The following is a 27,164-nucleotide window of genomic DNA, read 5'->3' as shown; positions in this document are numbered from 1 at the left end:
GCTAGCGGAGTCAGTAGTGACGAGGACGGGCACTCCAGCGCCGTCTTAGCCCAACGAAATCGGCTGTACAACGACGAAGATTTCGCGAAGCTGTCTGACTTACTCGTAGAGCGAACATGGCATCCTAACCGGTCTACTACCACGAACGATCTGATAAGCCCCTGCTTATCTGCATCGAGTTGGCAGCTGTGCTAGGCAACAGAACGTCCAAATAAGGGCATCATTGTGTCTTTCTGCCATATAACCGGGCCTCAAGAGGTCTAGCGATGGAGGAAATGAATGGCAGAACCAGTCGTCAGTAACCTCACCTCGTTACGCAGTCGCAAAGCACCAGGAGCCGGAACGGCGAGCTGGCTCAGCCATCAACATGAGACCGCAATGGGGAATCCTAAAGAATCCGGGCAGGCGGCCGTTATAGTTGTCAAGAGTAAAAAAAAAAAAAAAAAAAAAAAAAAAAAGAAGAAGAGAAGAAGGGGAAAGTCTCCACCTTTGTGGTGCTTGTTACAGCGCGCCCCGTCTGATTTATGCGCAGGGGATGCCTGTCCTAGGCAAAGCAAGCCACATATAGCAGAACAGCCGACTTATTGCCATCGAGATGTAGCCTTGTTTGCCAGTAGCCGTGATGCTGCGAGGCGCATGAATTCACGACAAGCGAGTCCATTTATCGACGGCAAAGCCATGTTCAGGTCGAGATGAAGGGGCAGAAAGAAGCAAGCGGAGAATGCGGCAGGCGACAGGGCAAGCTGTTCGACATTTGAACATGGCCTAGCTGTCGTGAGACTTTAGCAGTCGAATGTGTACGTTTGGAAAGAATGAGTGAACTTCTGGAGATGTCTTCATAAGTACCGGTTTTAACCATGATACGGCAGCGACGGAGAATGACTTACGTCTTGGGCAGGCCAACTGTTCCGGCTGTGCTCCGTATCTGAGAGTTAGCAGCAAGAAAGTGAGGGTCAAGTGCAGCAACGGAAAAGCCGAGAGATTTGGCAAGCACTGCCCAGAGCTCCAAGCCGCTGAGTGCGTGGATAGAGGCTTTCTTCCCATCCGACTCAGGAGAGCGCTGAAACAGGGGAGCGAGGAGCCATGACAGCGGTACTTCGTTCTGTCTGCCCATTCGAATATTCTGTGCGGGGGCCAGAGGTGGAGGACAAGTAACAGGCGGCAAATGCGCAAGTCTCCCATCTGATCAAAATGTAACGAGTGGTGAAAAATGAGTTTGCTCTCATAACTCGGGACTGCTGCAGTGCGAGGAGGGCATACGGACGCTCAGGATAGCATGCGTTTGGTGGGAACGGACAAGATTGGGAAAATGCTGTTGGTTGAATACGAGAACACCCTCAGCTCGAGCTTACAAACTTTTCGACTTATCTCATGTTGGTAACTCACCGTTAACGATGTTAACATTTATTCATAGAACGTTTAACTTTGAGCCCAGGTCACCTTGAATAAGGTTGGTATTTAGCGCGCGTTCCTTACAACAGTCAAGTAGGTAGGTAAGCGGCACAGATTTGAGTGAGGTCTGGGTATACGTAGCAGGTAGCAACTTGCTTAAGGTCGGTAATTAGGAACCCATTGGTCCTGTCAGCACCATCGGATGGCAGCTTACATAAGGTACATTCAGGGCAATGGAAGAGAAGGGACAGAGACCAAAGTGCCTTAAGTAATGCCGTCCAGGTCCCCATGCCGGTGACGGGAGTGCCGCACCGGCATCCGCAGTTCATGCAGCCCGATGGAACATGGAACTCCCAGGTTCCCCCTTTCCCTTTCGGGCACACGGTTTGTCATGCTGCAGTCTTGTTCCCCTGTTGGATGACGACGGAATCCTCGTATCATGGTGCGCAGTGCGCACAGGCTAAGCGAATAGATCGGAAAAGGAAGTCCTGTAGCATTCTACCTCACTTACCGTGGACTTGGGTGTCGGAATGGATTTTGAACGATGCGCTCCGAGCCCGTCGCGGCCATCTCCTTTTCCTATCTTCCGTGCTTCCCTAAGTCTAGGGCGAAACGATTGATGTGCGGTGGCTTGCGGCGGCAAGATACACGACCTGCCTAGCGCAGATCAGCCTCGGAACCAACGACAGGTGAAAGCGGTCAATGAGTGTACACTAGGTACCTACCTAGGCATGTGCTTGACCGTTGTAGACCCCTCATCGGCCAAGAGGCCAGAAAGCGCAGTTCACAAGCTGGATTCGCCCCCTTTCCACCCATCTGCCGCCAACCTTCGTTTAGGTAGTCTTTAGCTGGGGCACGTCGCGCGAGTGGGCTTTGACTGTGCCCCGTGTCGCAACTACACGCGATTCCTATCCAGCCAACCAACCCCTGGCTGCGACTACGACTAGGGATCGGACGACCAGGCGAATAGCAGGCCGTTGGGGTCGGATGGGGCCAGCGTTCGCCAACAATCCGAAAAGGTCCTGTAAGAGACGGGGCCGAATTCGTGCGTGGCTTATTCTTCAAGAATAGCTTCGGACGATCTGTAAGATCTGATAGGACGGCGCAGGTGCAACCCCACGGCGGCACACCTATATCAGTGTTACGTCTATGTGCAAACGTGAGCCAACGTTATGCGCCGCAAACTCGACCTGCCGTATCCGTATCATTCCCATCATTCTTACTCTGTAGTCCGTCGAAAATATGAGGCAACGAAGAATGTGGGATACTTCAAGAAACGAGGAAAACAGTTCATTATGACGAGGAAGTTGGACGTGGAAGCTTCACGTCCGGATCGTGCGAATAACTCACCAAGAAGAGTTGGATGTACACTACGGCTGAGTCGTCTTTACCAGTTACCGGATCTCCCCCTCCATTGAACGTCATCCCTGGACCCCCATTTCCAATTCCGCAACCCCTGTCAAAGCGGGCTCATCCTGGTATGGCAGCTCGCGGCACAGACTCAGAGTAGTCTCCCTCAGATCGGGCCCAGGCCCAGTTGGGGATCCTCCACCAGAATCCATGGCGAGCCGCCGATGTGACTTGCCTCGACGGGAACTTAGCCTCGTAGGTACACCCGTACGCATAACGAGCCAAGGGTGACGAAAAGGTCAAGAGTCTCCCACTTCATTGTTGCCTGACCTCGGATGGGAATCTGGATTCCATGTGCGTCTTTTGTTGAATCATCGGATGACGCAGCTTTTGTGGTGATGCTCGGGGTATGCGCAGGTTGATCGTGTTGAAAAGCCAAAAGACGAGAAAGACAAGGACAGGCAAGAGCATGATGCAGCCATACTAGATAGACCCTCGGAGCCTCTCCTTCCTTTTCCTTGTTCCAGTCTACGTTGCCCTGAGGTGAAAAAGGTAAGGTGCCGAGGGTGCCTACCTACCTCAGGCAAGGGATTACCTGAGTTTACCTCAACCAACATGGAAAGCGCCCGGGCCTGCTCCCTTCTCAAACCCGTCCCCCCCTCGCATCAAGATACTTGCCAGTCAACGTGCGTGTCAGTCACCTTTGTCTACTTGCTTGCTCGAGGAAGTACAAGTAAAAGTAAGGTACCTACCTACCTTATCTTTCCTCTGCAGAGTTTAGAGAGGACTATCCAGTATCAGCCAGCAAATGGCCCGACACGCCTGTCACCACCATTATTCGTCTGCCATAACTTACCTTGTCCACCTTGGGTGTGGGCCTGCAAACTCCAGACCAAGGTACGCAACACGTCGGATGCCATGAAAACCGACAGAGAAGACAAATAGCCAAACATGTCTCCGTCTATACCTCTATTTGACGCGACTGTACTAATTTAACGTGGACGCGACAAGGTCCGCGGGCTGTCAACTGCCAACGTCGCACTTGCACCAGAGGGAAACCCTGGGCTGTCTTCACAGCCTCCTGCCCGTGCTCGTGCCTTTTTGGTCCCCTTCTATTTCTCTCCCCACCCCCTTTCCCCTGTTCTTGATGAAGAGAGGAAGGAAGGCCCCCTCGTCATGAGTGACATGGCTCTTTGCGTTATTTTCCTCGTCCGATGATGTATCTGGATTCTTTGCTCATGAACCAGGGCAACCCCGTGCACCACATACTGGGCCAACAGTGCCTTCCATCCCATGATCCCATCAGATTGGTTGGCCCCTGCCATTACTTCTGGCCCACGTCCTCCCGTCCTTTCTGCATGTAGGTAAGCCACCTTGGTAAGATAAGTTGCACCGCTCTCTCTATGGAGGCAAGGTAGTCCCTCCCTGGGCTGCCAGTGTAAGTGCAAGTGCGAGGGATATGTGGGTGTGGGAGTAGGACCGTGTTCCTTCTTCAATATGGCAATATCCCTCCTCCCTCTCTAAATCTGAAATATTACCCTCACTCCCCGCTCCCTTCTCATTCCCCCGGAACCTCACCTGCGAGCTTCTTCCCTTCTTTTCTCCTCGCTGTGTACCTTGTTTCTTCTCTTCTGCCCGTTCGGAATCTTCTTCAGCTTTTCTCCCCAGTTCGTCCCACGCCGGCTTTTCTCTTCCATTCCTCCCACTTCGCCTTGACCGTTTCTCTTCCATTCCAGCTTTGGTCAACTTGTTTCGCCTCTCCCGCCCCATCCCGCTGCAAGTCCATCCAACTCGACTTGACCTGACTTTCTCTATCTCTCGCGACGTCGACCATCTGCCGCCAGTCCTGACCCAAATCACTTCAGCCATCTACCTCACTGAGTCTTGGGGGTTCGCATTCTCTTGTCAGCTTCGTCGCCTCTTTCGTCACCTTGACCGTCTGTCGAGCAGTCTCATACGTTCTCTCTGAGCCTATTTCGCGCCACGTAACGAACGCCCTATTTTCCATACGAACGTCTGCGACGTGCCGGAGTACCTCACCAACCACTTGAACCCGGGACAGATCATGGTTTTCTGTGCGACACTGTAAAAGATCCGGTCCTATGCGCATCAGGTGTTAGGAGATTCCGGAAAGTGACGCGCCGAAATTTTGTCTCCAAGACACTTCACTTGACGTTGATGACATCAAGTATTCTGTCGCACTTACCTTCACCAATCTCATAATGAGACGTCGATTCTGGTTTCGGGCTTTCGCCATTACGGCCCTTCTTGGCAATGTCTGCGCGCAACTGGATTCATTGCCACCATGTGGTGTAAGTCACTGCCGAAATAATCATTCAGAGACATGATTGGCGGCATCAAGACACGTTTCTAGAAAACTGAGCGAGTATCAAGGACTAACACGCTCTTGCACCGCAGATTACCTGTGTCAACAATGTCATTGCCAAAGGATTTGGTTGCGCCTCTGGAGACAATGCCTGCCTTTGTAAACAACAAGACTTCGTGTTTGGTGTTCGTGATTGCGCCTCGCAATCATGCGCTGCAGATGTAGCACCCAAAGTCAATGAATATGTCGCGGGTCTATGTGCAAGTGAGGCAACTTCGTTCCCTGATCCAGCAAAGACATCACTGACTTTCCATGATAGCTGCTACGCAAGCACCTCCTGCTTCGACACCGCCTGCGTCAAACCCGCCGCCTTCTACACCCGCCGCTCAGCAGACAACACCTCCGGTGGTGCTGCCGTCGACTTCTCAGCCGCCCCCGTCACCGTCGAGCTTGAGCGAGCCGCCGAAACCCAGCGCTGCTGAGACTCCTGCTTCCTCTGAAGTCGCCAAAACAGCTCCATCGGAAACCTCTCGTAACACTGTCACCGATACTGCTCAGGCATTCCAGCCGTCAACTGCAGTTTCAACCACCCTCGTAAGCTTAATGCTTCCAGTCTATGATGATAACTTCAGTCCTGGCTAACTCATTCTAGGCCACATCTACCAGGTCATTGTCCTCAACCTCTTCGAGGTCAACGTCGACATCTACCGGAGCTCGCCCATCGCAATCCGGCTCAGCCTCGGAGAACGGAACGGGCAACCTAGAGAGCGATGCGGCAGGCCTCTCTTCATCTGCTAAGATAGGCATCGGAGTGGGAGCAGGTGTAGGTGTCCTAGCCATCGCCTTGGCTCTGTGGCTTCTCATCAGACGACCAAAGAATCGTGCCAAGTCTATGCAAATTTCGGGCCCGATGCCTGGGTCCGGAAGAGACTACACTGGAGGTTTCATTGGCATGAAAGACAAGAACCACTCGGAGCTGGAGATGAAGTCGAGAAGGTACGAAGACATGTTGCCGCGCCAGTCACCCAGGCGTTTCGAGTGAGCGGCAGTTCACCGAGGCATCTGCCTTGCTCGTCTTTTCGACTGGCCCATCTCAAGCAGATGAGCAACGCAAGCGGATGTCTTCCACTATATGAATTATGACTAAATGAATGTTAATGAGCGGTTGCGGTGGAGCGGGGTTCAGGGGCGGTTGTCGAAAAAAGGCCAGCATTATACCACGGGATATCCTATTTCTATTGCATGCATACACCCAAAGGCACCGGTGACGTAAGGGGGATTCGCAGCGAAGATGGCGTAAAGGACTCTATGACAGCTTTTCATTGTACATATTCTTACAGGTTTTGAGTGTGTTACAAGATGGTATCCCAAGTACTTCCAGTTACGTGTCTTCCATTCGTGACCTTTGTGTCTTTACCATGAGTAGTAGGGTCTCTGAGCCGTCACTGGCCGGTCAGGCAAATGCACCCAGGGCTTTCTCCTCGCCTGTTTAGCCAACTTCTCCGTATGCTCTCGTATTCTCGTTTTTTCCTCCTTCAAGACGATTGAAATGCCTGCGAACTACTGTTAACCTCATGACAGACAAGATTGAGTGGCGGTATGGGAAAGCATCAAACATACTGGTTGAGGGCGACTGCATAATGCCGAATCTGCCTCTGCCCTTGTAATCAAGCTCCTTGGCCCTCCAAGGTCCTCGACCAACCCAGGCTTCAGCAACATAGAGTCTTGTCGGGTCTGTGATGGTCATGGTCTTGCCTTCCTTGGTCTGGATTTTAATGGGCTGCACATTGGTGGCGACGCGACCGATGCCCATGCGACGGGTGACAACAGCCAAATCTCTGGCCTCCTCCAGCTGGTACTTGACTTCGGCCGCCATCTTCTTCTTGGAGTACGACATCTGCAAAACGGCCTCTTCAAGGGACTTGCCCTGGATCTGGCGCGCCAGATGCACGAGCTTCTTGACGCTGGTCTCCAAAAAGGGGCTCTTGTGAGACAGCTTCTTCTCAGTCTGTGCGATACGCTCCTCACGGGTGACGTGGCCGTTCTTGCGGACCATCTGGATAACCTTCTTTCTCTCCCAGCGGAGACGACTTCGCGGATCGGGGTCGAGGCGCCACGCCATCGTCTCTGGTGTCTTCACCGACGCTTGGGCAGCTTGAGCCTTGGAGCCGCCCTTTTTGCTGTCCGCGACGACATCGTCGACTTCCTCCTCGAAGATTGAGCTAGACATCTTGGGCTGCTGTGACTCGGCAAAGCGTTCGCGGACCTTGGGGTCATCGAGGTTCTCGCCCATCATGTCATCGGAAGCTTGGGCTCGCCTGCCGCGACGGCTGCCAAATATACTGCCGAGAGTCCATTTGCTTCGGACCTGGGTGACTGGTCGAATGGGTAGGATAAAGGATCGAGGGATCGGTCGGGTGATGGCTTGAAGTGTCGAGGGAGCTGGTAGTTCAGTGAAGGTTAGCTACTTAGGGAGCCCAATTCAACAGCTGACAGCGATATGACGCAGTTTTGGGGGCTAGAACGAAGCCAAAATACTATCAATTGAAAACATACCGGCTGAGGCCAACCGCCTCGTGGGAAGACTCATGGCTGCTACTAGTGTTGTTGATTCAAGCTGATTGATTGTCAACCAGCTTCAATCCCACCCGTTACGGGAAAAAATGCTCGGAAGATCCCATGCGTGTTGACGGTCACACCAAGGCCACGCCCCTGTACCTGTTTAGCCGGCATTCCTCCGGCAGGTCTGCTTACCTAAGTCTTGTTTTTTTTCTCTTTCCTGACTGAGAGCAATGGAAGATGCGATGGCCAACCAGGGCGAAGCAGTTTCAATCACCGAAATGCTTAGCTAAGGCCCAGCAGCCATCACAGAGCCATTGCCTTGGTTGAAGAGGAATTCAACATCACGTGACATTTCCCTTCGCGCGAATTGATCAGACCATTCGAGCTACCCGCCAAAGATCTCAGCATCGTCAAACAACCCTCCGATTACGAACTCTCGGCTCAATCGACTACCACAACCCTCTCCGCACTACACATCACAATGGCCGGCGCTACTGCTGTTAAGCCCATCACGGGCGTGCGTTTTCCCCCCCTTCCATAGAATTTCCGCCAGAATCTCGGAGGAAGAAGACGAAGGGCAACGGACTGTGGGCTAACGACAACTGACAGATGCTGCGACGCAACCTCGTTCTCGACCTTGGTATCGCCCTCGGTAAGCCCTTCTTCGTGGGCAGGGCTGGACGTTGCAGATTTGCTGCTGCTGGATTGAGGGTGACATGCGTCAATTGAGCCTCTCGACTTCAGCATGCAGCGATTTGCTACTCCAGTGTTCCACCCTTTCTTTCCGACACCATCCGAGAATGACTCAATTAACGTTGCCTTTACAGGTCTCGGTTTCGCCATGGCCAACGTCTACTGGTACGCGATCGTCGACTGAGTTCTCCAGAAGTCCCATCCCCGAAAACTAAGATTAAATTATAGGTACGGCTTCCACATGCCGCGCACAAACGCCCGCGACAGCTACTACGCCAAGCTCGAGCAGCAGAAGGCCGAGGCCCGCAAGGCATAAGCGACAATCAAATAGCCGAGACGAAGCGGGAACGGAGCGAATTGAGATGGTCTGTTAGATTGGGCGGAGGAAGCACGAGAGGGCATTTGCAGTCATAGACAAGATACGGGCTTCATCAGTTGATCATCCAACCCCGATTGTACCATACACTTCAGCAATTGAAGCAAGAGCCTCTTTATGTGAGTTGGTTCGATGCATGCGTCGATGTTTGTCGCCTTAGTCGACGGACCATTGTCCACCAGTCGACGTCACTTGATCCATGCTGCCTCTACGGTGAAGGTCTTGCTGTGCCGAAACCTCGTGTAAACCTAGTGCGACAGCTTGCGATACGATCAAGGGAAATTGGCTTTGCTCGTCTGATTTTCTCATTCCTCCAGAGCTTACAGGCTTCATCGCTCGAGACCTATGTTGATGATGCACGTGATCGATGTTGGAGCGTCACTGTATGATATATGGATGGTATTACAGCATTGGTTTCGATGAGCTTGGATCGATTATCCAAGACACAATCCGGCCGGGCCGTATCGTCATACGATCAACTAGGTGCGCATACTCTGTGCTTCGAATGAGATGGTCAAATAAAGAAGCCTGGACGACCTGCAGTGTGCGTCTAGACGCCATAGATACCCCGGAAACAATGATGCCCTGGCTCATTCATCCTCCCATGCCTGAGACCATTGATGGTATGATGGCTCACTAGAATGGCCGTCTTGCGATTTGCCGTTGCCTATAGCTTGGGAGTTGTGACGGGTGGTGGGGTCTGGCTTTGAACCCTCCCAAGCTGTGGTCTCAACCATGAACGTGCCCTTTTTGTCTTGACATCTAGTGAATCACACACACAGTCAATCTACAATATCCCCGACGACGGACATTTTACATTGGCAAGGAGAAGAAGGTGTTAGAAGAAATTAGAACTCACTGTCGGAATAGTCGGTGAATCGGCCAGCAGCGGACCGGGCTATTTCGGGACTGCGAGTTCTCGACAAAGCACCTGTACTGCGTCATCTCCTTCAACGCACACTTGGTCAGGTCGACATCGGCGCCTCCTGGCAGCTTGCGCTTCTTCCCCTTGACATCTGCCTGGACGTGCATATCCAATTTTGACGGTGGGAACGCGGCACACGGCGGCGACATTTTCAAGCGGCGACGGCGACGGAATTGGAGATGGAAATGCCCTCGGCGGCCGCTTTAGCCGGCGCAAGGCTGCTGGGCGAGATCGAAGAGACGAACCTGGACGAGGTACGCAAGAATCACGAGTCCGTTCTGTTTGCGCAAGCTGGGGGGTTTGGGTTGGGGGGATTGCTTCTTCAATTGGTTCTGGTCGATGAAAGCTGGATGAGTGATGTTTCCGTTCAACTTTTCGTCCGTGTAGCGAACGCCGAAATCCTCATGACCATTGCTCACCCCCAGCAGCAGTCATCTTCAATCTCATCATTTGCACTCACGCCCAACCCCGCATCATCAAAATGACCACAATGCAGTCGCACATACGCACTATCACTGACACGAAGCACCGCAGATACTGTATGCTCTCCGCATAGGGGTTGATCCCGATGCGCCAACAAACAAATCGAAGCATCCGAAGTCATGCCCCGTGCCTGGACTTGACGATCTTGTCCAACGGAATTTTCGTGCAACAAAGTCTGCTCCGTTAGCTGTGACCGGCCGCCAACTCCCGCTCGTCTACGCACTCGTCTCGGCCCTTTTGTCACATCCACATAACAAGACGGTACTGATCTTCGATACGGAGCACCGTTTCGACGTAACTCGCATCCTTGGTGACCCAGACGATCTGCGCCACGCCTACGTGCATCGACCAGCTCGCCGGAGCACCACCGCCGATAGCCGCAGCGGCGGAAACGGAGGCGGAGGCGGTGTTAGCATCGGCGCGGAGCAAATCCGGGAGCTCGTCGCCGCTGCGGAGAATTGGATGCTCTACGGCGGCCACCACAGCGGCGCCCGGGAATGGTGGGGAACCATAGTCATCGGCGCGCTCGGGGCCGGCGACGTGACTGCCGCCTGGAAAGGATGGCTGCGCGTCGACCGCGAGTACGTCCCGGGATTTTCCCTCGGCTGCAGCGCGACGGAGGCTGTGAAGGACCGCCAGCAACGCCAGGAAGCCGTCGATGCTGCGTCGTGGGCTGCCTCCTCGCAGTGGGGCAGTTTCACATTCACAGAATCTCACTCTAGCACTACGACGCCCGATGCCAGGGATCCGAGGGATTCGAAGCGTGTTACTGGTACCAACCGATAAGAGATGCGGAGGTTGCAGAGGGACTTCCTGGAGGAACTCCTGGAGGAGCGAGAAGACGGTGACGAGCCAGCACCATGTGGAGGTGGGGATGGGGAGGAGTGTGCACATAGCAAACAAGCAGACTCACACTCCTCTCTGCGAACACCTTTTCGTACATGTACTTCTGCCATTCTTTTCTCCTCCCGAGTTCCATACTCGTGCGCCATTTCCTCCACTTCTTCCCCTCCCCTCCCCCATCGCAGATCAACAACCCGCGAATCCATTTCTGTCCGCGAGGAAACCCACGCGCGCGGTGGGTTGCTTTCTCCACAGAAGCATGCGAGATGCGAGGGGGGGAACTGGCGACGGGTTACTCTTTGGAGACAATCTTCGTCTGGGCAACATCTGAGATGCTCTGCCAAGCAAAGACGTGTTGGGCCACTCGGCTTCTCACGGGTACCAATTCTCCAATGAGCAGTAGCGCCAACGGCGGGATCAGGAAATCAGCAGAGGGATGCCAGCTTATATTCGACACCGGCCGGGTCCTTAGCAGACCAGTGCGGACAGCGGCGCGGCGCCAGGTCCGTGAATGACGGTGTTTTGCAGGCTCGGCGTCGGCTCGCGGGGAGAGAGATTGCCAACAGCATGCTTTCATGATGCTTGCTTCCCTTGCAGTAGTATTGCCGTTGCCCGGTTTGATGTGCATGTTCATGTCGAGGCGGTTGTGGCGGAAGAATTACTCGCAAATGATAGAAATGGTGGACTAATATGAACTATCGCTAACCGACGTGTGAGCTATCATTCACCGCTACAATCCTCTCAGTAAATCACAAGACGATTAAAATAGTTAGAGTAATTCAGAGTTATTTGGCGGCTAATGCGCCTATAAATATTGACCGATGCGAATCTGCTGACAAGCTATTTATGACTCTAGCATCTATCTGTAGTCGTGATGTTCATTGCTGACGCCTTTGGTATCACACTTTTACTCCGTCCAAGTGAATAATCAAATTCAGAAAATGAGGAAGCTCTGAAGAGAGCTTTGTCCCCAAAAAAGAAAAAACCGCTAATATCCCGAACATCCCTTTTTATCATATAAAGTTGTAAATGCTGAAAAGTCGCCGTATCTTTAACCCAAGATTGGTTGCGTACGCTCCTCCAGGGGAGTGTAACACGCGCTACCCTTCTCCTGCATGGCGCGAAGGCAATCTTCTTCGCCGAGGATGTCCTTGCGCAGCGAGGTGACGACCCGCTTGCGAATCTCGCGCTGGATACCGTAGCGCACGGCGTCCAGGACGGTGTTGACGGTAGCCTTGGGCTTGTAAGCCGGCTCCGTACCATCTTGGTAGACACCGGTCTTGACCAGGATGCTGTGCCACTCGTTGTCCGCGTGCTCGTCGTACAGGTTCGTGCCGCGAATATCGGACTCGGGAGTGTCGCCGACAAAGTAGACAGTGTCGGGAGGGGCGTCGAGGCCGTGCTGCTGGCGTCTCCATTGTTGCAAGAGCCTCGTCGCAAACTCGAATGTGCTGACCTGGGGCTTACCGAAGGCGTGTGTGTGGAGCTTGCCCTTCTTCTTGGTAACGTCCTTGAAGGCGACCTCGAGCATGCGGCGGAGAGCACCCATACCCAAACGCACGTTGTCGTGGGCCGCAGACCAGACGACATCGTTGTGAGAGAAGTAAATTGGTGGGCCCTCATCAAAGGTCTCACTCAGAGTACCGATCTTGCCGCCCTTGGACATTGCGATATCGAGCATGATTTGAATATCGCCGGCTCAGTCGCGAGAATCCGCGAAGACGAAGACGGCCTCGATAGTAACGTCAGTGAAGTCACGCTCGCGAGAGTTCTTGAGCTCGTCGGGCGTAAGCTTGCGGAATGGTGTTGTGGCCGAGTTGTGCTTGATGATATCGCCGGGCGTGATGACATCCTTGAAGCCGTAGCCTTCAGCAACTTGACGGCACTTCTCGCCTTCTCCACCAACAACCAAGACAGTCTTGAATCGGTCGGCCATTTCCCTCATGGGAGTGTGGCCGCAGATGAATTGTGCGGGAGAGATTTCGATCTCCATCTGTTTTGACAAGTCACCACATCTTTCTTCTTCGGTCTTGCCGCCTCCGTTCGTAAGGAAGATATAAGGACTGCAGAGTTCCATGTCAGTTTCAAATGTAGCTCAAGCAATGGGTTGGAAGCAACTTACATCTGAATGCCGTATTCATTCTCGCCGTTGAGTACCTTCATGGCCTCAACGGCCTCGGGAATGGCACGGCCACCACGGATAAGGACACCATCAATGTCGAAGGCGAAAGCGAAGCTATCGGCCACGGGAGCATCGACGCTTATCGAAGGGGTGACGGGTGAAAGAGCGCTAGCAGGGCTTCCGACAGGAGAGTTGCCAGGGGATGATGCTTCCGAACCGTCGAGCGAGGAATCAGGAGTACCCAATGCCATGTTGTCCAGTTGCTTCCGGGCAGCTTGAATGCTTTCGATGAAGCTGCCGGTGGACGAAGCTCGGTGATTGGGAGCCATGATGGGTGGTGTAGAGAGTGAAGCTCCTCAAGACTGGTTGATTGAATGTGAGTAAGAGCTGTAAGCCTGTAAATGTCCAGGCTAGAGGGGTTGACTTGGAGAGTGAAGAGTGAAGCTATGTCTGTCAAAGACGGAGCTTTCGACGAAGATGATAAGTTAAGATTGGGATGAAGTGATAAGACAAACAGGTGTAGATAGTTCATAAGGAAATCACGGGGGGGCTGCCAGGTTATATACTCCCGGTATGAGGACATCTTGACTTGATGCTGACGTCTCTGCTCTCACTTTCTCTTACTCTCTCCCTGCCTCTCGCTTTCAGAAATGCGCGCTTTCGAGACGCCCCTGCGCTACCCTCTTCCAACATGTGGAAGTCTCCGCTAAAACCAGGCAAACGCGGGTCCTTGCTCAGTGACACCCTTGGGATGAGTTTCTTGAGTCGTGCATGGTCGTGGATACCGTGGAGGCGAAGTAGCATGAGAAGTTTTTTTGGATCCAAGACCAGGAGAGGAGCCTTGCTCCACTCTGTACACACAAGGACCTTACCTGGTGGTGAAATGTTATGATTACGACACAGAAGAGGATAAAGACACTGCCCTTTGTTGCGAGCAGCAATGCTGCAGTCGACGTACTTCCGTACACAAGGGTACCGCCAAAGGGAAACGGACCGGGATGCGGCTACTTGCCAAGAGGGAGAAAACTTGTGTGGCACTAAAGGTTCCTCCATCTCACCGCCAGAGCAGACTTGTAGTCAGTCTAAGGAACATTGTTCCTGGCTCCTACGGGTTTTGACCAAGACAGATAGATCCAAAGTACAAAGTACAGACGGAGTGCAAGTCACAAAACGGGCGAGTAACCCAGCGAGCCGCCAACAAGAGAAGGGCAAAAAGCATGTTTAGGAGGCTCCATAGGCAGAAGAGGGATCCATCTTGCCAACCGTCATGGTGGAGACTTGGCTTTTCGGGTTCCTCGTTGCGGCTGCAAAAGATTCCGCCGTGTGTCGCGCAAGGCATATGGTTAGGGGCCTCGAAATGCCCCGAGCAATGATGATGATCTGGGTACCGATGCGGCAGCGATCGACCCTTACCCGAGGCGGCCTTGGCGCGACGACGAAGCACATGCGAGCCGCCGTCACGGCCAGCCGTTGGACCCTGAGGCAAAATGCAGAGGCTTATTACAGCATGCACAAAGGCTATTTGGTGTGTTCAATTTCTCTCACTTTTTCGTTCGGGCATGTACCGGTATCTATCTCTGTCATGCAGCCAGCAGCAGCTTCTTGGATCCATCATCTACGTCTGTCGCCAGCGCAAAGTGAAGCCCAAACATGGAAGGATAAGCCAGGGGAACTTCAGGGCAACTCGGCCTTGTCACAAGGGACCTTGGTAGGTAATTCGGACCAGGACCAAGGACGTCAAAAGGGGGGAAAGGTAGATACCATGCGGCGTTTCGTATGTCGAGTACCTTTATCCGTATAATGGCACGAAAAGGTACTTCGTAAGGTAGTCCGTGAAGCAGACCATGCCTAACTCAGTCGGTCTCATCGGCTTCTTGTCTTCAGCATCAAATAAAGCAGCGCCGGCGCAATCTCTGCCCCTCCTTCGCCCGCCTCCTCGAAGACCCCTCCATGACTCCCATTGGGCGTGTGCCTACTCCTTATCGACGACTCCTTACGATACGGCAGGCTGACACAGGGATGGTGCCCGCAGGAAGTCGTGATAGCGCCGGTGGTGGTCCACAAATGCGAGAATGCACTTGCACCATGAGGTGAGAGATGTATCAAGGAATTTGCCTGTGTGGTGGCCCAGCGGGTTCCATAAAGCGGGCTACGGAGACCCCGTAGTGACGTCACCACAAGTGGGTCCCGGGGTCGCGACGGCAAGGATTGCGATGAGAACGCCCGTGGCTCGGATGGCTACATCTTATTGGTCGTCATCATGGCGAGAGGCTCCGCTAGACGGCCCGAAGTGGCAGTCGCCTCTTCCAACGGCTTAGGTAATAGAGCCCTTCCAGTACCCCCCCCCCCCCTTATGGCAAAGAACCGGGCATCCAGCGGCATCGGGTCCGGAAACCCCTCGGTCCCTTGGCCGTTCGACACCGGTCCTGCATGTTTGCGCTTGTCTCACCATCATTTACTAATTGGGACATTGAAAGAAAAGAGAGGAAAAGTAATCGCGGAAAGGCGAAGACGAAGGCGGGGGGGGGAGAAAAAAAAACTCTTCTGTTGCTGACTTTTCTCTTCAGCTTCAAAAAGGCCACTTCGACGCTCATCACTTGTGTCATCGCCCCGAAAGAGCGCTTAGATACTATTCTAGGTTGGTTCATGACTCGGCGAATGACGTCCATCTTTCCCTTCTCCATCTCAAAGTACGAACACACTATGTGCGCAGAGTCCAGACTGAGTACGACTGTATTCAGGGTAGTTGCGTGAACAGGGCCACAAAACATCACCAGGTCCAGAACATTGATACCAAAGAAACCACGCATCTCCAGACCATCCACTTATGCCGTACCCGCTCACAACATGTGTATTTTGTGGCCTGTTCCTCAAAACAAGTCCGGGGGTTTCATTATTCTGTGACCGACGGTTGATCTCGACGTTCCTCGAGCGGAGAATTGGGTATGGCATGGACACGGGCAGTGTATATAGTGAAGAGACGTGAATCTTGGTGTATTCGTAGCATGAAGAGGGTTCGAGATAATAATGTACTATAAGAGCAGTTGCTCAACAACTCGATACCCGTCCTGCCGTATTACACGCTTCACCGAACACTCCCGAGATTTGCGGTTGTACCGGTGAATGCCCATTTCCCGTCGCGGGCCTCTGCTTCCTTTGCCGCCGGCCTCCCGTCACCATTTTTTTTTCTTTCCCCTTGCTGCACAACGACGCCATCATCCAGCGTTGCCGAGCCGGAGGAGAACGCCCACCCACGATCAATCAAGCGTAAACCAGGCTTCAGCCCGGCGCTATTACTGTCGCGTCCCGCTGCCGCCATACACGCTACTCGTCAGTCGCATTGTGATGCCGTCACCGTTGACCAGACTCCATGCAGACACCCCTGCCCCTGTCCGTATCCATTCTGTATGTATGTAGGGATGGAGTCCGTCACTCGTTCAGCCAGTCGAGTGCACCTATCAAGGCCGTCTTATTCGTCCGTTGCCCTCGCTTGGACAGTTGGAAAACCATCAAAGACGGCGAAATTGGAGACCGGAACCACATTTCGTTCAAACAAAAAGCAGACAAACGACAAGTATGAGGGATGGGCAGAAGGGGGCATTGGCTTGCATACGGAGGCCTGATCCTTGCCCAGTAATAAGAGGATAAGGAAATCAACGGATTGGCGTGACTGGCCAACATGAGCACGCAAGTGGATTCAAGGAATACCGCTCACTTGCTAATAATCAATCATACATTCCTCAATCCTTGGACTTTTGTTTCATCCTACGGTGCTTGAACGCGCCGGTTGGAAAATTAGGCGGTCTTTGCAACTGTGTCTTTTTCTTTTCCCCTCCGTGCTCCCATAAATCCCTCATCCCGTCGTACTTTTGAATCCTCCATGGGCCAGCATTCTATCTGCTACTCGGCCAATAGGCGGGATACCCCGATACCAAAGCACTTTAAACTAAACATAGCAAAACCGAGCGTGATAGGCTGAGAGCGCTTTATTGAAGATTAACAAAGAGGCCGCCGTCGACCAGCAACTGCGCGCCAGTCACATAACCACTGAGGTATTCGCAGGCTAGGAAGACGGCGGGCCCGGCGAGATCGGACGGCACGCCGGTGCGGCCCAGAGGAATGCGGCCCTCCGTGTAGGCTCGCTTAGCATCGTCGGCCAGGTCCTCCTCGTTGAGCTGTGTCTTGATCGTACCGGGGAGCAGAGCATTGCAGCGAATATTGTACTTTCCTAGGGCAACGGCAGTGCTCTGCATGAGGCTGAGTACACCGGCCTTGGTTGGGGTGTAATGGGTCTGCTGGCCGCCACCGACGAGGGCGGAGATGGACGAGATGCCAATAATGCTACCACCGGCGGGCGATTGCTGGCTCATTTGGCGAGCGGCTGCTTGTACGACATAGAAGGCGCCGTCGAGGTTGGTACGGACTGTCTTGGTGAACAGGTCCGGAGTCAGCTCGAGAAACTCGGCGAACGTGCAGATGCCAGCATTGGAGACGCAAATGTCTAGACGGGCGTTGCCGGAATGCTCGACGGCACGCGCTACCAACTTTGCTGCCGTCTCGGGCTCGCGAACATCGCCAATTATATCGGCCAGACGACCCGCGTTGGGGTTCTCTTGCTTTGCAGCAGCGGCGTCGGCAACGAGAGCATCAAGGTGGGGTTGGTCCTTTTCAAGACCCAAATGGTTTACGACAACGTTGGCACCCTGCTTTATGTATTCCAACGCAATAGCCTTTCCAATGCCAGTGGTGCCGCCCGTGATGATGGCAGTCTTGCCAGCAAGCAAGTTCGTCGGGGCCATGGTGCACTATGTGAAAAAAATAGCAAGCTTTATTGAAAAGGAAGGCTGTCGTCGATATATAGGATGTCGAAATGAGGTCGTGTGCGGGGTTGTCTTGGACGGCACGGCGTCGAATCAGATCCTGGTATTTGGATCAGCCAAAGAAAGGATCAAATGGTGGACGATTGGCGATAGATGGCAACCGATTAGCGAGTGATCGTGTTCGTCTGTAAATCCGTGGTAGGCTTCGCTTGTGCTCGTGCGTGAGGACGGGTGGTTGGCAAGTCTATATTTGTAGTTGACGATACATGCCCGAAGGAATTCTGGTTGGTGCGGAGGAGGCGGGACAGGCTGTGAGGACGGAAGGGGGGGTTATTGTGCAGCGAGGGCGGCTCAAGTGAGACCCGATGACCGAGCCACGACTGCCGCCCGCTGCAGGTGCCTTCCGAGTCCCACGATACCTACTTACTCGGGGGGTGAGAGTCGGGGGACCTTAGGTAAGGAAGGCTGCTTGTACGTGTTCATTCGTGACCCCGGGGCAGCTACCGATGACAGACCCCTTCCATGACCTGCGTGGGACCGTGGCACGCGTCGGTACTCCGTACCCTTTTTATTCGGAATTCCCCATGACTTGTGGGCATCCCACTTCCCACCCCGCACTCTCGGTCACAATTATAGCGAGCCTCACCCCACCAACCACCATGTTGACCATATTGCGTATCCATCCCACCTGAGATGCTTCATGCTCTTGCCATGGACAATGTTTCCTCTGTGGTGTTCGCAATCCCGTCACTCCGCCCTCACTGCCCTCCGACTGGTTACTTTGTTCTAATGATACACATTGAGGATGGGAATTGTAGGTCAAGCTAAACATGGAACCCCCACCCTCCGCGTATGTCGCGCACGGCTCCGCGAGGATCAAATCCATCGCCACAGATCAAGTCGAAGCCTTTGATTCTGATGCATAGTACGAGTAATCCCGAGGGTTTCTCTGCCGCCGTCAGGTGATCAATGATAATGCTATGGCATCCTAAGCCTTGGTTACAAAGACAACGAGTCCAGTTCGTGATGGTCACCAAACATTCCATGTAGCTGCTGTAAACGTTGTCATAAATCTATTTTACGTAGTAGCTAAGCATACCAGCTAATTCGCCATGTACATTGCGCCAATAAGTCATGTTCAACACCGCTACATAGTTGAACCCAACCGCCCCGGTCTAAGTATTTCCAATAGCCGTGCAAGTGACATGCTATTTTACTTCGACGATGTCACAGGCCTTTAAATCTGGCCGCAACATCATGCATAAAGTTGCTGTTTATTTCGCCTCCGTCTCCTCCACTGACTTGAGGGGCCTCTCCTACGCAGTTGTTAGCACATCTGATAACACAATGATTTGCGACTTTCTGTCCACTTACGGGGCTAGCATTCAACAGGGCCTTGCCCGAGATCAGTTTTGACCTGACGGCGGGGTTGAGCGTCAGACCGAAGCCGGGCTTGTCAAGATCGGCCGTCGTCAGGAAGCCCTTTGTCGGGATGGGCTCGTCGAGGAACAGGTCTCCGAAAACGGGCAGAACGCTCTTGCCGTCGGGCGAGTTGGCGAGGTACTCCTGGAAGGGCGTGTTCGGCTGCGAAATGACAAAGTGGTAGCTGTAAGGGCCACTGGCGTGAGGCACGACAGGGATGTCGTATGCTGAGGCCATGGCAGAGACCTTGAGCAGTTCCGTGAGGCCACCGAGCCACATGACGTCGGGCTGGATAATATCCAAGTTGCGTCCCTCAATGAGCTTGCGGAATCCGAATCGAGAGTACTCGTGCTCGCCAGTGGTGAACTTGATGGTGGGGTGCGCGCGCTTAATCTGCTCGAAGCCGTCCGTGTCATCGGGCGACAGACACTCCTCCCACCAGTTGATGTTGAGGTCCTCACAGGCCTTGACAATCTCGATTGTGTAAGGCACATTGAGACTCATGTAGCAGTCCACCATGATGGGGAAATCGGGTCCAACGCTTTCGCGGTGCTTGCGGAGGAACTCGACGTTCTTCTTCAGGCCGGCGTGGCCGTCCTCTGGGCAGTACGGAAGAGGGACCTTGCCGCCCCAGAAGCCCATCGTCTTGGCCGCCGACGGTTCGGGGCCAGTGCAGTAGAAGTCCAGGCGCTCCTTGGTGGCACCACCAATAAGCCTGTATACAGGCTCATTTCTCAACTTGCCAAGCAAATCCCAGATGGCGAGATCGATGACAGAGATGACGGCAAGAGGAAGACCCTTTCGGCCATAGAACATGGAGCCTCTGTACATCTGCTCAAAGAGCAAGTTTGTGTTTCGGGGATCAGCGCCGATGAGGAAACGCTCAAAGTGCTGGTGGACGAGCCAACACGCCGGAGGACCTGCGCGGGATTTGGTCAGCAAAGTCTTCCTCGGCCATATTCTCTCGTATTATGTTCGAGACTACGCACCTCCAAAGCCAGTAGCAATGCCGACAGTGCCGTCTGTCGCTTCGATCTCGATGAGGAATGAGCCCAGGACGTTGATGCCCCAGCTAGTTCTTGAGTTACGGTACTGCTCCCATCGCGAACAGGGAGTGGAAATGGGGCTGTCAATCAGCCTGTTTATTGCGTTGTTAACTCATGCCGTTCTATGTGTGACGAGACTCATTCAGAGCAGCACTACAAACGTACCAGTGGCCACCCTTGACATTGTGGTAATCACCGCCGGAACCAACGCCGCCAATGACAAACGTCCGAATCTCCTTGATGGAGGGGAAAGATCTCACGGACGCCATTGTGTTGCCTCCAGAATCCGCGTCTGCCAGTGTAGTGAGCAAGGGAGGGGAGGAAAGAGGGGACCTTTGAGAATGCGCAGGTGAGACACGGTATGATGATGGAGAGAGCAAGTGAGGGGGAACGGAGGGGGATTGGGTTCGTGGGCGTCTTTTAAGAGGGACGGAAGACTACTTGTCGCCAGGATTCCAAGACATGTGAGCGCAGTGAACAGGACAGGAGCAGAGGAGCCATGGCGACCGAATCGGACGAAAGTCCACGTTAGTGGGGTCTAGACACAGCAGATTCGACACGAGTCGGCTCGGAGCCAGACTGATTTGTGCCATTGTGGTGGACGGTGGTGGACGGGAAGGTTTTGGAGATCGGCAGCAGATGCACCGACAGGCGGAAACAGGGGCAAGGCAGTGGGTTACGGGAAAGGACCCCTCCCCCTCATCCAATCCCCATCTGCCGGCCTCGGATGTCGGGTGTCATTGACATGGCTTTTCCCTGAGGCTTTCAGAGTTGTGAATAGTTCAAGGCGAAGTAAGAAACACCGTGAGACGAAACTATACGGGTGTTCGAGGGCCATGAAACAGTGGATGGGCACTTGGGCACGTTTATTGTGCACCAGCTACGATGATCAATGCTTCATACACACACAGCACCAAGAGGGAAAATCGTGCGTAGATTACATCTCAACTCAACAATGGCTTCTCGCTTAGTCTCCAGCCAGAACCGATGACACGAGGGCACAGGGCCAATCGGACAATTCTGGGCGTTGGACTGGCTAGGCCAAGTGTCTGCTGCAAGCATTGCTGCAGTCATTGAGTCGTCAATGAGTTGAGGGTGTGTGTGTTGGTTGTGTGAGAGGGCGCATGATGATGGACAAGATTACCGTGGGGGCACGGGGGGAGTATCTCTCTCGACTACGGGCAACGAGCAGGCCAATCCAGTCCCATAGTTGAGTGTATCCGCACAAACATAGGTACTCAGTAATTGACTTTTGAGGCGGTGGTGAAGCGCCCAATCCCGGTTGCTCGGGACGGGAGAGGCCGTAGCTGCGAAGGCTTGTGGCACATTACCTTGTACCATGGGCTAGCAAGCGTATGGTCCAATAGAAGGTCGGTACGCAAACAATGCCATGATGGCTATCTTGACTCTTGAATGTTTAATTTTCCCTCTGTCGTCTCTATTTTGTCGGTACCTAGGTTGTACGGTGGTGAAGTTCGTGACTCGGTCAAGCTGTATCCCAACAGTATCGAACTGCACGCGGTTCCTCTTTCCAAGTACCCACCGCTGGTCACGGGCGACTTCGGAGACGTGGGATATCTTTGCCCGAGGACTGCACCGAATTGCCCGATGTGGGTCCTACTCTTGCTGGTCCGAGGCATCGCACGCTTTCTAGTCCAAATTCCTCTGTCTCATTCCATCTTGCTTTGTTCCTCTCAAGATATCTTCCTCCGAGGCACGTTACATAAGGCACCTTACCTAAGGTCGGAGGTAGGCCAACAGTGAGAGCCAACATAATCGAGTAGTGAGCAGAGAGAGCGTGGCACCTGGAAGATGAATGATAACTGAAGGGGCTGTTCACTGACGCAGGATAGTGAACCTGACATGACTGATACTGTATGGATGGAATCCGAGGCAGTACAGAACATAAGACTGAGTGTTGTTTATTTGTTCGTCTGTGGTAGGTAGTCACATTGACAAAATTTCTTCTGCGGCGCGCCACGGTGACCATCTCACATTATCCAATGTACGTACCGATGTCTGGGACCACAGCCACCTCCACACTTTGGAGTGTGCATGTGGCTGGGTGCGGGATACCTTATCCAATGAAAGAGGCTAATCCATCCCGCACTTTCCAGCCCCAAGGGATTCATTGGATGAAAGGGTCCCAAGGACGGGGCACCTCGTTGAGCCTCGGAAGGTGCCAATCTGTCAGCGATTTCTCCGCATTTTCCTCGCCCTCGTGCGGGCAGTGGTGCGGGCACCGGTGCGTGCGTGCCTGCTTCCTTCTTCTTCCCCACACAATCCATTTTCGATTCGGCCGCCGCCAAACGCCGGCAACATTCGCTCTCTGCCTGTCGCTTCACCCCGCGTTCTTTCTGATCTTCTCTCGCGCCTGATATTTTAGTGATCGTCAATTTGCTGAGCTGTAAAGGGCGAACGCTCTCTCACAAGGACACTCTAGCACGGAATCGCGTCGCCTGACGTTCCTGGGCCCTTCTAAGGTATCATTCCCGGGTGATACCAAGTACCTACGAACGTGCTTGTTGTTGTGCTCTGTTCCCGCAGCCCACGCGTACAGAAACCAAGACGAAAGCAGACCAAAGACAAAAACGACTACTAGGTACCAAACTCCGTGTTCTACATTGAGCTTTCCAGTTGCGAGGCAGCACCTAGGTAGTATCCATTTATCTGTCCAGGGTAGCCAAGACTTTATAAGTCTACACGCACCTTGGGTAAGCACGGTAAGGTAAGGTATTCCTTTAGCCCATTGGGACAGTATGCTCAGCTCGTCAGGCCCATCCCTCTTTCCCCATCTCTTCCAGTCCAATTAAATCCCATCCCAGTCACGTATTTCCAGCTTATCCTCTCTACCTCCGCTTCCTTCCCCTCCCCCGAACTTGCTTCCCCGCCCCCTTCCTTGTCGTTCTTTGTCTCGTGCAGTCCTTCTTGGTGTCTGTCCAACAGTCTGGACTCTCATTGGGGTGTGGCACGTGTGGGACAGAAAAAAAAACACAAAAAAAATACCCCGAGCCTCTTCTTTCCCGACCCCAGCCTCCGGTGCCCTTTTTTTTTCTCCCACCCTCTGCTCAACATTAACCCGAGATTCCCAAGCTTCTCCCGAATCCGCGCGTTGGAATCTCGCACAAACGCCTGCGACTCCAACTCATACGCACGCCTACGCGTTCGCCTTCTATCCGTGTGTGTGTGTGTGCGCGCCCGCCTTACCCAACCATTCGGCTCCGTGCCTGCGTCACACTTGCTCTTCAGATACACATCTCTCGGCCTTGTTTTACCCTTCCGCCAGCCATTGCTCGGAGACTGCCACACCGAGGATGCAGCACAACGGCCACTCCCTCAGCAGCCGGTCACCGCCTGCAGCTAACATCAAATCGATTCAGCACAACCGTAGCCAGAGCCATGACCAAAATCAGACTCATAGCCAGGACCAGGACTCTGACGAAGGCAACCAGCTGCAAAGCGGAGACGAAAATGATCTTGACCAAGACGATCAGGATGTCACCCGCCTTGGGAAGCGCAAGAGACCCATATCTGTCTCGTATGTCGTTCCCCGTCCTAGCTCACCTCACCTTACCTCTCACCCCATGCCATGCCGCTCACTCTCACTCAACCCTATCACGCCTCACTCATCTCAACTCGTATCAAATCCGGCTGCTTGGGTGCCTTGCTCCCTCTATCCACTTACTCGCCCACCTGCCTCTCTACCTCCCCTTTGCCCAGTTTCTTGTCTTTAGTTGCCCTCTTTGGGCTTTGCCCCCATGTCCCTCGAACCACCATCGCCTGAACCCGTGCCTTCCGAGCAGAACCCTGAAGCTAACAATCCAACTCCAAGATGCGAGCTATGCAAGCAGAGAAAGGTTATACCAAATCCCTTTTCTTTTTCCGTCTCTTTCTCTTCCTTTCTAACTGCATCTCAATTTCCCGTAATACCCTATCATTGTGTCATGCGCAACTCGTTCACAAGCCGAGAAGTCACGAACTACTCTCAGGGACATCCTCTTTGTTCTTCTCCTCTTACGCCTCAGATGACCTGCTTAGCTCTAAACCTGGAATCTGTGGCTGACTCGCCTCGACTGAGTAGGTGAAATGTGACCGAGGACAGCCCTCCTGCGGCTGGTGCAGCCGCAATGGAGCCTTGTGTGAGTACAAGGAGCGCAAGAAGCCCGGCCTCCGTGCTGGCTACGGCCGCGAGCTAGAGCAGCGATTAGACAAGCTCGAGGAGATACTCAGAACTCACTCCGAGATTCTCCAGGCGACTCTGACATCCAATCACCACCACGGCGTAGCCCCAAGCATTCGGAATAGCAACCCAAGTCTGCCGAGTGATCATGGCACACCACGAGAGACCAATGCCTTGTTTAGGCCATCTGAATCCCATCGAACGCCGCAGGCGGAAACGGCTCTCTTCCTTCAGAAACCATCATCTTACCCCTCAACTTCACAATCTATGGAGTTCGGAATGCCGCCTCCCACCCCATCCATGCACGAGTTTCAAGGTCAAATGCCCATGACCAGCATGGCTGCACCCCCAAGCCATATCACTGCCATGTCACACCCTAGCAGTGCGGCACAGGAATATTACGGCACAAATCAAACGCAATTACACTCTCCAGATGTTGCCATGGCACAAAGTCAGACGTCAACGGCACCTGACCAGGAGCTACCGCCCTACGACCTGCTTTATGCCCTCGTCGATCTTTACTTCAAGCACATCAACACCTGGTGTCCTATTCTTCATCGGAAGACGACCCTGGATTCTTTGTTTGGCCCATCCACACTCGAAGAGACAGATCGTATTCTGCTTCATGCCATTGTTGCCACAACACTCCGATACTCTACTGACTCAAGACTGACCGAGGAAAGTCGGCAGCATTACCATTCCATATCGAAGCAGAGGGTCTTGCTGTATGGCATGGAGAATTCCTCGGTTAAGGCCCTTCAAGCCTTAGTAATCCTTGCTCTGGATCTCGTCGGCAGCAGCAATGGCCCCCCTGGTTGGAACATTATGGCTCTAATCACTAGGTCGGTTGTTCAGCTTGGGCTGGCCGTTGAGAGCACTTCCTTTTCAGTCTCGCCAAATTTTACCTCCATTTATACACTGAGGGCCATGATTTTACCAGAACCCAAGGACTTCATCGAGGAGGAATCTAGGCGGCGGCTCTTTTGGATGATTTACCTTCTCGATCGGTATGCTACTCTAGCCACTGCCTTCGAATTTGCTCTGGATGACAAGGAAGTCGACCGGACCCTACCGTGCCGAGATGATCTATGGATCAAGAATCAAAAAGTCGAAACTCGATGGTTCAGGACCCAGGACCATCCTGAGGACACGAATCCCGAATACGAGATCAATAAGCCAGAGAACCTCGGTGCTTTCTCGTATTACATAGAGATCTTGGCAATACTGTCCAAGATTCACAAATTCTTGAAACAACCTGTCGACATCAGTGCTCTCAGCGACGTGGAGCAATGGCAGATGCGATACAAGGAGCTCGACAACATGCTTACATCCTGGAAGTTCGGCCTTCCTGGGGAGTATGGCAATATGGCCAAGTTATTCCAGCCCGGTAATAAGACGCTGAACTGCGGCTGGGTGATGCTGCATGCAACATACCACACGGCTGTGATCCGACTGCATTCATCGGCGGCGTACCCGACAACTCGTTCGCCAATTTTCACCCCTTCATACAGTGCCTCGCAGCGCTGTCACGGGGCCGTCGAGAACATTGCTGCGCTGGGCGAATTCGTCGTCAACAACGGTCTTTTGGCAAAGCTAGGCCCTCCCTTCGCATTTACCTTGTGGGTAGCCTCGCGTCTGTTACTCGTCCATGGGTCTACCGTCGAGCACAAGCTCTCGCCTCAGATTCAATTCTTTGTCGAGACACTACGCGAAATGGGACGCTACTGGCCTGTAGCTGCGCGATACTGCGGTCTCTTGCAACGTGTTCTGGATGAACATCGCGACAGTGAGCGTCAAGGGGATGGTGTCACGCCCAGTTCAGTCAAGATACTAGCCGACATGCGTCGCACAGCGTTTGACCTCGACTTCTTGATATCCCGTCAGCCCCGTGCCAACGGTATGCCAAATCACAGTCGGCTTCCCAGCGTCACACCAGCTAGAACACCAGCACCAAATGAGCTCGAGTACCTGGACGTATTCGACTTTTTCAACGTGCCACGTCTACCCGCTGGCAACGAGATTCAGCATGGCATGAGCGGCAGTAACGGGCAGAACGGGACCACGTCGGGCATGGATGCCAGTAGTGAAAATGGCGGATCCAATGCGCCACCAGCCCCGGGCAACGAGTTCAACATTACGAATTTCATGGTTGATGCCAACAGCGATTGGCTCTTCAAGCAGGAGGGTGCCAAATTTCTTTCATGAGCGGGGTAGTAGTGCCACGACGAGGAGACATTCGCGGATAGCGTCCTGAGCGTGGGTGCTACCTCACCGGGTTTATTGGGGGCATCATCCACGTAGGAGCTTAGCAAAATCTCCCACGTTTGCATTCGACTTAGCGGACTTTGGTTTGGAAATGGCATTTGGAGGCTTGTATGATCATGATGGACTTCGCGGAAGGATGAGCGTGAGTGGAAAAGAAAACTAGGGCTATCATGGTAGTGAGGAAGATAAGGATGAACAAGGAGTTAGTGGCTTGTGGACGATGTCTCAGAAGACAATAATGAGAAAAAGAGGATGACTTGGAGCACTGCCACCTAGTTTTGAACGTTATTCTGTGTCCATGTTTGACCCACGTCCTGCATCGCAGGCCGCGTCCCGGCGGACCATTCTCGCATGAGGTA

General features: G+C 53.4%; 9 protein-coding genes across 9 annotated transcripts; 4 read left to right on the top strand and 5 right to left on the bottom strand.

Moving 5' to 3' along the window:
* Positions 1–3,381: 3,381 nt before the first annotated feature.
* On the top strand, positions 3,382–6,383 carry HER10_EVM0002622 (uncharacterized protein). Its single transcript, XM_035472328.1, has 4 exons — positions 3,382–5,054; positions 5,161–5,332; positions 5,388–5,662; positions 5,721–6,383. The coding sequence occupies exons 1-4, from the start codon at positions 4,965–4,967 to the stop codon at positions 6,108–6,110; spliced, it is 927 nt and encodes a 308-aa protein (XP_035331291.1). The 5' UTR covers positions 3,382–4,964; the 3' UTR covers positions 6,111–6,383.
* Positions 6,362–7,802, bottom strand: HER10_EVM0004356 (uncharacterized protein). Its single transcript, XM_035474005.1, has 3 exons — positions 7,625–7,802; positions 6,689–7,510; positions 6,362–6,621 (listed from the first exon to the last, which is right to left on the bottom strand). The coding sequence occupies exons 1-3, from the start codon at positions 7,656–7,658 to the stop codon at positions 6,482–6,484; spliced, it is 996 nt and encodes a 331-aa protein (XP_035331407.1). The 5' UTR covers positions 7,659–7,802; the 3' UTR covers positions 6,362–6,481.
* An 85-nt stretch (positions 7,803–7,887) lies between these two features.
* HER10_EVM0002508 (cytochrome c oxidase subunit COX9) lies at positions 7,888–8,822 on the top strand. The gene is made up of 4 exons (XM_035472215.1): positions 7,888–8,147; positions 8,240–8,282; positions 8,458–8,488; positions 8,552–8,822. Exons 1-4 carry the CDS (start codon positions 8,112–8,114, stop codon positions 8,637–8,639), a joined length of 198 nt encoding a protein of 65 aa, XP_035331281.1. The 5' UTR covers positions 7,888–8,111; the 3' UTR covers positions 8,640–8,822.
* Positions 8,823–9,289: 467 nt separating this feature from the next.
* On the bottom strand, positions 9,290–9,773 carry HER10_EVM0001398 (uncharacterized protein; the record flags this gene model as incomplete). The annotated part of the gene is made up of 2 exons (XM_035471146.1): positions 9,290–9,366; positions 9,587–9,773. 2 exons carry the CDS (start codon positions 9,771–9,773, stop codon positions 9,290–9,292), a joined length of 264 nt encoding a protein of 87 aa, XP_035331210.1.
* A 30-nt stretch (positions 9,774–9,803) lies between these two features.
* Positions 9,804–10,893, top strand: HER10_EVM0010671 (uncharacterized protein; the record flags this gene model as incomplete). Its single annotated transcript, XM_035480123.1, has 2 exons — positions 9,804–9,878; positions 10,159–10,893. The coding sequence occupies 2 exons, from the start codon at positions 9,804–9,806 to the stop codon at positions 10,891–10,893; spliced, it is 810 nt and encodes a 269-aa protein (XP_035331811.1).
* Positions 10,894–12,001: 1,108 nt separating this feature from the next.
* Positions 12,002–13,401, bottom strand: HER10_EVM0012858 (HAD-superfamily subfamily IIA hydrolase; the record flags this gene model as incomplete). The annotated part of the gene is made up of 3 exons (XM_035482238.1): positions 12,002–12,648; positions 12,709–13,013; positions 13,073–13,401. The coding sequence occupies 3 exons, from the start codon at positions 13,399–13,401 to the stop codon at positions 12,002–12,004; spliced, it is 1,281 nt and encodes a 426-aa protein (XP_035331955.1).
* A 2,242-nt stretch (positions 13,402–15,643) lies between these two features.
* HER10_EVM0000585 (short-chain dehydrogenase) lies at positions 15,644–18,413 on the bottom strand. Its single transcript, XM_035470359.1, has one exon. It carries the CDS (start codon positions 17,869–17,871, stop codon positions 17,059–17,061), a length of 813 nt encoding a protein of 270 aa, XP_035331156.1. The 5' UTR covers positions 17,872–18,413; the 3' UTR covers positions 15,644–17,058.
* Positions 18,414–18,963: 550 nt separating this feature from the next.
* Positions 18,964–20,955, bottom strand: HER10_EVM0012893 (mandelate racemase/muconate lactonizing enzyme domain-containing protein). The gene is made up of 4 exons (XM_035482272.1): positions 20,526–20,955; positions 20,304–20,452; positions 19,267–20,234; positions 18,964–19,208 (listed from the first exon to the last, which is right to left on the bottom strand). Exons 1-4 carry the CDS (start codon positions 20,627–20,629, stop codon positions 19,167–19,169), a joined length of 1,263 nt encoding a protein of 420 aa, XP_035331956.1. The 5' UTR covers positions 20,630–20,955; the 3' UTR covers positions 18,964–19,166.
* A 1,692-nt stretch (positions 20,956–22,647) lies between these two features.
* HER10_EVM0010761 (fungal specific transcription factor) lies at positions 22,648–27,007 on the top strand. The gene is made up of 3 exons (XM_035480210.1): positions 22,648–23,898; positions 24,193–24,217; positions 24,442–27,007. Exons 1-3 carry the CDS (start codon positions 23,675–23,677, stop codon positions 26,743–26,745), a joined length of 2,553 nt encoding a protein of 850 aa, XP_035331817.1. The 5' UTR covers positions 22,648–23,674; the 3' UTR covers positions 26,746–27,007.
* The last annotated feature ends 157 nt before the right edge of the window (positions 27,008–27,164 follow it).

The sequence above is a fragment of the Colletotrichum scovillei genome (assembly GCF_011075155.1).
Source record: "Colletotrichum scovillei strain TJNH1 chromosome Unknown Contig00007, whole genome shotgun sequence".
Taxonomy (NCBI): Eukaryota; Fungi; Ascomycota; class Sordariomycetes; order Glomerellales; family Glomerellaceae; genus Colletotrichum; species Colletotrichum scovillei.
Note: the sequence above shows the minus strand (reverse complement) of the source record. Positions and strands in the feature narration are given on the sequence as shown.